The sequence below is a fragment of the Equus asinus genome, chromosome 13 (assembly GCF_041296235.1).
Source record: "Equus asinus isolate D_3611 breed Donkey chromosome 13, EquAss-T2T_v2, whole genome shotgun sequence".
NCBI lineage: Eukaryota > Metazoa > Chordata > Mammalia > Perissodactyla > Equidae > Equus > Equus asinus.
The window spans coordinates 38206238-38216905 of record NC_091802.1 but is presented as its reverse complement, the minus strand read 5'-3'; the positions used below and the strand labels follow the sequence as shown (position 1 = coordinate 38216905).

General features: G+C 57.4%; 1 protein-coding gene across 1 annotated transcript; it reads right to left on the bottom strand.

Moving 5' to 3' along the window:
• Window positions 1-6023, bottom strand: SP6 (Sp6 transcription factor). Its single transcript, XM_014833925.3, has 2 exons — window positions 5770-6023; window positions 1-3577 (listed from the first exon to the last, which is right to left on the bottom strand). Exon 2 carries the CDS (start codon window positions 3517-3519, stop codon window positions 2389-2391), a length of 1131 nt encoding a protein of 376 aa, XP_014689411.1. The 5' UTR covers window positions 3520-3577; window positions 5770-6023; the 3' UTR covers window positions 1-2388.
• Window positions 6024-10668: the final 4645 nt, after the last annotated feature.

Sequence of the window (10668 nt, the reverse complement as noted above, 5' to 3'; positions counted from 1 at the left end):
GATGTGGTTGATGACTTTATTATGGCATAAAAAACACAGGCTGTTTCTTCCTCCTCCTCCTCCCCTCCACAGTGGGTTCACAGCAGTTAAAGAAAAAAAAAATTCCTACATTTCTCCTCTAGGGGGCTGCCTAGAAGGGGGCAGACAGCCAAGCAACCTAGATCTATAAAACAGGGGAGCAGAAGAAAACCTATCCAAAGCCCTCACCCTCACACCTTAGAGCTCGGGGCCTCCACTGGGGGGACATGTGTCCCCCAGCCCCTGACATCCATTCGGGAGTTCCCCTTAGAATGGTCACTGGGAAAGGCTGTCCTGGTGGCACAGGGAGGGGGTGACTGGTTTCGATGGGTGGAGGAGAAGACATCCCACACCCACGGTGCCCTCCCTCTCTCCCCCTCTCCACCTGGCCAGGCAACCCTCAGGCCCTGCCAACTCTCTCCTGCCCCCAACCCTCTCAGCAAGGAAAGGGATCTCGAGTTGGGTTAGCAGAAGGTAGGAAAAAGAGGGAGCATAAAGAAAAAACATCACTTCTTAAACTACCCCAGGCCCAGGAGCCACTCAGGGAGAGTCACCCTGTCCATTTTAGGAAGGGCTCCCTCCTACACAAACACCCACTCAGATCCCAGCCCCACTTCCCATAGAGGTCCTATCCTTGGATGAGGCTCCAGCATCCCCAAGGGAGGAAGAGATGCTGTGGGCCTGGGCCCCAGGAACTTGGAAGGGGTGAACAGGATGGGGTCTCCCTGGCTGGAGACCTCAGGCTCAGTAGAGAAACACACACACAGGTACACACAACATGCACACACACATGCCCTAATATTAAATAAAATACCCTTTGCTTATAACTTAAAAATCAATACACAACTAATCCTGGCATAGGGCTCTGGGTGGAGAAAGAGGGGCAGGGGGAAGGGTAGGGGGAATCTTAAGACCTCGAGCCTGGGAAAGCCCACTAGCTCCAGACCCCTCCCCTATCTGCTTCTTGCCCTTTGCCTGGCTCAGCCCCTGCTGGGCTTCTCCCCTCCCCTCTTCCCCATTCGACGGGCGATCAGGGTATATTTCTAGCATCTAAAGAAGGGAACAGGGACAGCTTCCTGGACATCACCTCAGAAGGCAGACCCCTTCCAGTGGGAGGACAACTCCTTCATAGGGAAGAGGAGTCCCCCTGTGAGATGAGGTGGGGAGGAAGGAGCCTCCTGACCACACTCTACAGGAGGGGCAAGGCTTGCAGGCAGCACGGAAAGGGGAGCGTTGAGCTAGAGAGAGTGGGGCTTAGCTTCTCCATGAGGAGGAGATGCTGGGCAGGGGCAGAGTCCTCCACTCTGAGCAGAACTGCTGGAGATCCCCCTGCTGGGACCCCCCCCCCCGCACCCCTACTCCCAACCTACCTAGGTAACCCACCTCCTTCCGCCCCTAAGGGGAAGGGAATGCTTCGGGACCTAGGATGAGGCATACATCAGTTCTAGAGCAGGGGCTTCTGGCTGCCTGGAAAGCCCATGTCGGGTAGCAGATGGGGAATGAGAACGACTGAACTTTATTTTTTATAAAGACCAAAAGTTAAGGACTGAATCCAGGTTACAGAGGAAAGGGGTTAGTTCCTTCCATTCCCCAACAAATCTCTTTCTCTCATTTTAGGAGGCTTCCTTGCTCAACCTCCCCCCCCACCCCCATCTAGCTCTCTCCTCCACCCAACAGTTCTGGCTGGGAGGCTGTGGGATTCTGGCCCTCTTTCCCTCTTCCTTCATGGCTCCATCAGTCCGGGTCTGGAAGGGTTAATAAGGAGACGCATCAAAGGAGTTATTTCTACAGCAACAACCCTCCCAGCCAGATAGAGACCCCTCCCTAAGGGGTACCCCCAGCCTCCTCTACCCCATCTCAGCTCTCCCTCCGGAAACCCTAGGGGTAGAAGCGCTACAAGGGGGATGAAAGGGACCCGGGCCGCAGGGCGGTTCCGGAGGCGCTTTTATGTCCCGGTTCCCAGGCGCTAAGGACGTGTCCAGACAGCTACCCCCAGCGCCCGGGGCGGCCCCACTCCTCTCTGCTCCGGGAACGCGCTGTCTCCTCCAGCCGGTCCCCTCAGCCCTCCAGCCGCCGTAGGGGTCCCCTACCCCAACCTCCTAGCCCGAGGGGTGAGTGAAACAGTGAGGAAGGGGAGAACAGAGGGGCATGCGCAGCTCCTCCCCGCCCAGCCAGTCAAACGCGTCCGGTCCAGCCCCAGAGACTAAAAACCCCTAGTGCCCCCTCTCCCTGACCCTGCACCACTTTTCCTCCCCCTCAATAAATAACCACCTTCTCCTCGAACTCAAGCCGCCCCCAAGGGCATCAGGCCAGAGGACTCTCTTCTGATGCCCCAAGGAGAGACCAGCGGGGAGGCGGTACCCGAGGCGCTCAGTTGGAGGGAGCCGCGCCGCCCTCGGCCTCCCGCTTGCCTTTGCCCCCGGGGGGCTCCACCGCTCCGCCTGCCTTGCCCTCGCCCGCGGCCGCCCCAGCAGCCTCTTCTTTGGCGCCCTCGTGGGTTTTCATGTGTTTGGCCAGGTGGTCGCTGCGCATGAAGACACGGCTGCAGACCGCACAGGGGAACTTCTTGGTGCCCGTGTGGGTCTGGAGGTGGCGCTGCAGCTCGTCGGAGCGCGTGAAGCGCTTGCCGCAGAAGAGCCAGTTGCACACGAAGGGACGGTCGCCGCTGTGCCAGCGCAGGTGCGCCTTCAGGTGCGACGTCTTGGCGTAGGCTTTCCCGCAGCCCGGGATGTGGCAGTTGTGCAAATGCTTCTTCTTGCCCCCGTCGGGCCCGCACGGAGCCCCCAGTCGCTCCGCCTCCAGGCAGTTGGGGCAGCGGCACACGGTCTGGCCTGAGCTGCGGGGCACTGACCGCCGGGAGCCTTTGGGGCGGGCCGCCCCGTCCAGACTGGAATCCAGCCCCTGGGACTCCGGGGCGGCCGCTTCCAAGGCCTTAGCCCCGTCGGGAGGCCCCAGGAGGTGCTGCCCTCCGGCGGCTGGGAGGAGGTGGTGCGGATGCGGGTGGGGCGGCGGGGCACAAAGCTGGTGATCTCCGACGTAGCCCCCCAAGCCAGCCTGAAGCGCCCCGGGGTGGCCAGGTGAGGTCAGCGCGCCCTGAGTGTGGGGGAGGTCCATCCAGCTGGTGCCCGGATGAAGGTCCCACCACGAGCCATCCTCGGTGCCTGGGTGAGTCGGCCGGAACCATGATTCGTAATGGTGTGACATGTCCGGCTGCAGGAGCTTGGAAAAGGGTCCCGGGGCTAGGGGACTGTCGCTTTCCAGGTCCTCGCAGGTTACCCGAGAGGAGGCCCCCGGCAGCTCATAGCCCTGTGAGAAGTCCACCTCCGGGCCCAGCGGGAGGCTCTGCAGCTCTCCAGGCTGCAGCGGGGAGGGGTAGTCCCCGGCCTCCGGGCTCGTGTGGCCCTGGTACGTCTGGAGAGGCTGCAGGTCGAGGCGCGGCGGCGAGGCGTGAGGCGCGTCCGTGTGCTGGCTGCCCAGAGAGCCGCAGACAGCGGTTAGCATTGCCGGGATCCGGGGTGGGGTGGGGGACAGGGACGGTCAGGGGCACCTCAGGTGGGACCTAAAGGAGGCAAAGAAGAGGTGAAGTGAGGAAAGAAACCAGCTCACTTTCTGTCCTAACCCAGATCCCCTCCCTGCAAAGTGCTCCTCTCCCACCCCCGGGTGAAAAAGAGGAAGGCACCTCTGGATAGACTGAAGATCAGTTAAGAGAATTTGGGAGTGCTGGGAATGGTGGAGAGTGAGAGGTTCTCAGCCAAGGGCAGAGGATGATGGCAGTCCACCCTCCCCTAGGTGGTCCTTTCCATAGGACCCAGCTCACCCTGGGAGTTGGGCTGGTCCCAGGCTGGTGAGGCGATCCGCCTTACTTACAGCACAGTGCTAAAACCATCCCCACACCAGCTGCCCAGGCCAGCGAAAGGGGCAGTGGCATTTCCTCCTGGCAGACCTGCTGCCAGCCCAGATGGAGAATCTAGATCTATCCTCAGCTTCCCCAGCTTAACTCAGGACACGGATGGGGAGACGGAGGTGGTCTGTTTCTGAAACTCCAAGTTCGAGGCGACCTGACTTCCCAAAGCCCAAAGCAGGTTCTGAGATTTAGGAGAAAGAGCCCTCGTTCCATCCCTGAGGCATGCTCAGTGAGGAAGAGCATTTCGCAGCTCTACACCACTCCCCTCAGCTCCCTGCCTGGCTGGGTTGCCCCTGCCCCACCAAACCCACTCCCACACCTGGCCCCCACCCCTTCCTCTCCAGCAGGGACTTCGCCTCCCTGGAGTGCAGCTGCAGTGCAGTTTCCGGAAGACTTCTCCCCACCCGGGAAAGCTAAGCCCCCTTCCCTATCCTGATCCACTCTGGTGCCAGCCAGCTTTCTGGCTGCTACTCGGGTCCCCCTCCAATCTAGGGGAGACCCAGATGTGAAGCTGGGAGGGGTCAGCTTCCCAGAGAGGGGGGTCAGCCAGAGAAGAGCTTACCAGCAAGCTCAGAAAAGTAAAATTGCCACCCGCTTAAAGGATGCAGGGTCAGAGTGGGGGAAGCGGAGGGCAACGGGAAAAGCCAGAATTACAGAAATCAAGAAGAATAACCCAAAGAGATTATAAAAGAGGGTACATTCTAGGCATGGATCATTTTAAGGAGCTCCCCCAGATGACTCTAATATGCAGACAAGTGTTGAGACCCACTTTTTCAGGTCAATCCTCATTTTAAAAAAAGAGGAAACTGAGGCAGCATTTAGAGAAGAAACAAAGATTCATTTATTCATCAATCAACAAATACGTACTGAGCGTACCTCTGTGAACCGGGTCTCTCCACTCCTGGTCTGTTACTCTTTCCCTAAACCACTGGGACGCTAAGGACCCCCCCCTTCCTTGACCACAGATCTGTGACTTGAAGGTCCCCCTGTCCTCACCACCTCTTCCTAAGGCCTGGGAGCCCAAATGCCTCAGGTGTGGGGTTTGTGTACTGCTAGAGCCTTCTCTGATGGGGGAGGAGATCCAGTGCTTTGGGACAGGGACTTCTTCCCACAGCAAGGCTCAGCAGATCTTAACACCTTCTGCCTCGGCGACCAGGGAGGTGGCTCTGGTAGTCTGGGAGAGGAAGGGAGAGGGGGACTGGGGCGCCTACTCAGGCTCCTGCTGCCTCACCACAAGAAAGGAAGAAAGTGAAGCGGCGGGAGAGGAGCCTCAGGCCCAGGCGGGGCAGCCCAGAAGGGGCTGGGCGGGAGCAGTGAGGCCTGGGACCCTAATAGGTTTTGGGGCCTGGGAACTGCCCCAGGGGCTAGAGGGTGGGGAAGCTAACGACCCAGGCTCCAGATTGGGCTCTCCCGACACAGGGCCAGGGAGCCCAGCCCTGGGATGCAACGGGCGGCCGGCAAGGTTTCTAGAAGGGAGACGGCAGGGCGCGCACTCCCGGCTTCCCGCTCTCCAACGCGGGAAGGAGGGTAGAAACACCTTCCTTCCCCCTTCCGCCGCTGCCTCTCCCGATCGCCGGCGCTCAGGTGGTCAGGACTTCCGTACTCCCGGTCCTTAAGGTTTCAGTCCTCCGGTTGTCCCAGTCGCTCCAGTTTCCCCGGTTTCCAGCCTCCTCGGTCCCTCCAGTCTCTCCCGTCCGCCCAGTTTTCACTCCGCCGGGGCTCTAAGCCCCCCAGATTCTTGAGGACCACCTCCCCCAGGGCCATAGGAAGCTATGGCGCGTTCGGGCGCGTCTTCTCGAGAGGACCCCCGCAGCGCGCACCCCTCGCCCCCCGACCGGGGCTCCTACCTCGAGGCTGCGCTCGGGCTCCGGGCACGGCTGGCTGGCGCGCTAGGGACGGGCACTCATGGGCCCTGCGCGCCGGCGGGTTCTCCACGGCGAGGGGCAGGAGCCGAGGGCGAGCGGGGGCCGCGATCAGACCGGCGGCGGGCGGCGGAGGAGGGGCGGAGAGAGCCGGCGGGAGGGCGGAGGGCGGAGGGCGGGCGGGAGCCAGCGAGCGAGCGAGGCCAGCTCCGCCCGTGACTCACCCGCGCGCTCTGCCTTCATCCTCTGCCCTGCGCTCCTTTTTCCCCCGATTTCGCGGCCCCGCCCACCTCACCTGCGGCCGCCTTTAACCCTTGCGGGCTCGGCAGGACAAGAGGCCCAGCCCGGCCCGGCCCGCGAGGAGGGGGCGGGCGGAGAGTGGGGGAGGGATCGCTAACTAGGTCGCCTCCCGCCACCTCCCTCGCTCCTCCCTCGCCCCTCCACTCCTTGGGCGAGGGGCCTGGGCGGAGTGTTTCGCAGGTTCTGACACCCGCCCCATCGGGTGGAAAACTGCCCTTCAGCTGACTTGGTCGGGCAAGGGACGCAGGACTCAGACCCTGGGGAAATGGAGGAGGGGGCGGGTCCTTGGGGTGATACCGAACCACCTTAGGGCGCCGTTTGCCTCGACGGCCCTCGGCCCACCCGCTCCGGCCGAGCAGCGCTGCCCCGGAACTGAGAGGAAAGAAGCAAACAGGAGCGAGCGCCAAGTATGTGTCCGGTCTACCCGCAGGCCTATGCCGCGAGAAATGTGTCTTGGCTGCCGCCCTCCTTCACCATTCCCCTCGCCGCTTCTCTCCACCACCACCATCTCCCGCGTCCTTTTCGGTCTCGCTTTCCTTTTCGGTTCTCCCTCTCTGGCCACTCGCCTTTTTCGGGTGACCTCCTCCTCACCTCTCCCCACTCTCTTCCCCGTTCCTCGCTCCCCTCTCCCCAACTTGCTCATCTCTGCCTGCCAGCACTCGTCTCCAAGGCCCCCTCAGCTCTCACTCCTCATCTCCCCTTGGGCAGCAACCCCAGCGCCCCCGAAGTCTGCCTCTCAAATACGCCCCCGCTCGGTGCCGGAGGTGCTCAGCCTACGTGCCGCCGCCGTCGCCCCCGCGCACCCAGCCTGTAAGTCGGGGCAGGCGTCTGAATGGCCCTGGGAAGAGACGCGTCTGGAAATTGAGCGACCCTTTGCCACCACTCCTTCCCGATTCTCACCTGAACGTCTAAATCCAAAGTTCTTAACTTTAGGGAGGGGTCTAGGATTCCTTTGAGAAAAACAAATGCACGTACACAATGCAACTTTCTGACAGAACTTCAGGGCGTTCGCGGCGCCCACCTAAAACCTTCTCTGAAGATCCGAGTGGGTCGAGCCGCTGAGCGCCGTGGGTAGGCGAGTCCTCCCTCCTCCCCGCCCGGCTGGCCTGTGCGCCCGGTATTCCGATGCTCCCTTCCCAGTTGGTGCCTCCCCTACCGGCCGCGTTGACCTTCCAGAGTGACCCATTTCTTACAGGGGGATTCTGATCAATTTCCGTATTTTTTTTTTAGTTGTTCCGATGGCTTTCCTTCTGCGCTTTGCCGTCGGCTTTTTAAATTTCGTTTTTGTCTTTACAGTCCATTTGCACAGCCGGACCGGATTCTAGGCTGATTCGATCTCGCCTCTACAGCCGAGATTGCACCACCCTTGAATTACCCGCCCTGCATTCCCGTTTGGGATACACTCGAAGTGTGACTATAAAACGGCTACACTGAATCCACAAGCCGCTTGAAAATCGATCTTTGTGTGTGCGGTTCTCATATCCAGAGTCAGTGTCTGGTTCATCTGTGCATCTCCCTCTTTTCTAAGACTCAGTTTCCTCGCCTGGACAACCTTGGTATAACGGGAAGGTTTCCTAGGGCTAAAAGGAACTTATGCACCTAAAATACTTAGCTCGTGGGGCCCTTGGTAAGCTCCTAGTAAACGGAAGATATAGTGTTATAATTACTAAATAAATCAGCTCTCAACAAATATTTGTTGGATTAAGATACACTCACAAAGATCTTTGTACTAGAAGTTGACGGACATAAATTTTAGCCCCAGCCCTGCATTTGCTAAGCTGAACTAGCAGGTGAGGTTGCTCTGAGCCTCAGTTTCCTTGTTGGAGAAATGCAGTTAGAGCAACTGCCCTGGCTGGTAAAGGCAGGGTCTTGGGAAGTCTCCAGGCGAGTTCCCGGACATCAAGGGTTGCACTTTCTGATCAGTCAGACTTCCTCCCCTACACGACACCCGGGCCCCTGAGATGTATACTCTCAAGAACCGCCCTGGATCTTTGCAGCCACGGTTAAATTGACAGTCCTCTCTATCTACATGGTTTGATCTCCACCCACTCGAATCTCGGCTAGTTGAGTTTGCATCCTTTTCACAGCCATGTCAGGAACAGAGTTAGGGGCTCACCGCATAGAAACTGCGACTCTGGTTCCTGGGTTACGTCTGGTTCTAGGCATTCCCTGCCTCCTCCTCCCTGAAGCCTGCTGGCTGTTCCCTGTTCCCGAAGAAGCTACTGCCCTTAAGGTGTTAACATCTTCGAAAGGATCTGACTCCAAGTGGGGGACAGAGTCTCCCCTCCCATTTATTTATGGGCACCAGATTACCTTATTTTTCTTTCTCCTTCCATCTTTTCCTGGAAAGCAAGAGGGAAAGGGATCCAGCCCCTGAATGATAGACATCCCACCCCACTTTCACCCCAGGCTCCCTTTAACCGCACCGCATCCTGACCGGCAGCCACCTGGGGTTCCCAGGAGCAAAGACCCTCCATCTGTCTGTAGCTTGTCAATTTGAAATTCAACAGTAACACAGTTGTCTTGGAAAACTCAGCCATTCTGATTTCCTGCCCTGCCTAGCTTTCTGCCTCTGACTCTGGGCACTATCTTCCTTCCAGATCCCCCTCTGCTTGCTTTCCTCTGATTCCAGCCCTTTTGATTTCCCACTTGTGAGATATTTTCCTACTGAACAGTGCTGATGGTCTATGCTGACATGACTGCCAAGATCACCATTGCCCAGGATTCTTTTTTTTTCCCCTAAAGATTGGCACCTGGGCTAACATCTGTTGCCAATCTTCAGTATTTTCTTTTCTTCTTCTCCCCAAAGCACCCCCAGTGCATAGTTGTATATTCTAGTTGTAGGTCCTTTTGGCTCTGCTATGTGGGACGCTGCCTCAGCATGGCCTGATGAGCGGTGCTAGGTCCACACCCAGGATCCGAACCAGTGAAACCCTGGGCTGCTGAAGCGGAGCCCGCGGACTTAACTACTCGGCCATGGGGCCGGCCCCTGCCCAGGATTCTTATCTCACCTTAAAACTGAACAAAACTGCTCACTGAGATCTGCCCAGGACTTGGGCCATTTCTACTCCTTCCCCTTATTCCCCTAAAGGGAAATAGATTTTGCCACAAGCGTCCATCTCCCATTCCTGCCACCCCTCTTTTTCTCGTGCCTCTTTTATAGTCAGCAATCCATTTTGTATCTGGAGCAGCCTCATTAGTCTCCATGTTCATCATAACCATCATAACCATCTCCATTTCTTTACTGGGCACCTGCTATGTCCCGGGTGCTTCACACAAATGTCTCTAATTCTCATGAGCATGCAGCAAAGTAGTTATTATTATTCCCCCATTGTACAGATGAGGAAGCCAAAGATCAAAGAAGTTAAATGACCTACCCAGGATTACAGAGCTGTTTAGAGAGAGAGAAGGAAACCGAGTCCAGATCTGCCAGGCTTCAAAGCCCATGTTCTGTCTGCTAGTCCATCCAGCCTCACTGTGGCAGCAGTGATGGCCCCGGGAGTCCAGCTCCCCGAGATCCTCAAGGTGGAGAGGACAGCATTCTTAAACTGATCCCTAGATTAAAACCATCCATGTTCCTGAGTTTAATAAGACAAACTGGTCCTATCTTGGATCACTAGGATAAGTCACAGCTACCTCTATGGTCCCTTCCAAACCTCGACTGTCCTTCTATGGAGACTGCACTGTGAGAATATCAAAGCTGGTCTGCCCATAAAAATTGTCCAGTGCAAGCCCTCATTTTACTGCCAGGGAAACTGAACCCCAGAACAGGGAGGCAAGTAGCTGAAAGTCACACAGCCAATTGGAAGCAGAGCAGGGACTAGAACCTCAGTCTCTTAATTCCTGGTTTCCCAGTTGCTCACTCTTATCTACTCCCCACCTCCACCTCCAGGCTTGGAAGAGTGTAAGCTGGTGACTGTGGACCCCAACACATTCCTCCTATCCGCTCCTCTCCACAGCACTCTCTCAGCTTCCTGGGAAGCTGGACAGAGCCCAGAGCTGGAACCAAATGTTTTTCTTTCATTCATCCTTTATTCATTCAACAAACACTTACTGACAATCTACCTAGGGCCAAGCACTGTGCTGGACTCTAGTTCTATAAATCCAGATATCCCTCACATCCCACATCCATTTCAGTCTGAAAGATGAGCCCAGTTGAGGATAGTGCATCTGTATGTGGGGTGTGTGTGTGCCTACAAATGTGTGTGTGCACATCATGCCTGTGTGTACCTTTGGGGCCTGAACGTGGGGTGTCTGTCCTCTCTTTGTGATGGAGGCGTGTCCAGTGGCTTCTCCCTTACTACTTCTGCAGGTGTTCTGTCGTGCCTGAACTTCCCTGTGGTGAGTGTGCGCCATGTACATCTGTTAATATTTGCCCATCTTTTTTCTCAGAATGAACTCCACAGTCGTCTATTAACTGGTGAACCCCCATTCCACTTCTCCCCCAGATCCCAGCCCAGTCCAAAGACCTCCAAGGAATCCTCTTTGGTTCTTCATGCAGACCCCTCCAAGATCTCCCTCCTATCTCCCCCTCCCCAAATCAGAGAGAATCAAGGCTTCCAGACCCTCTCTATGATCCCCACT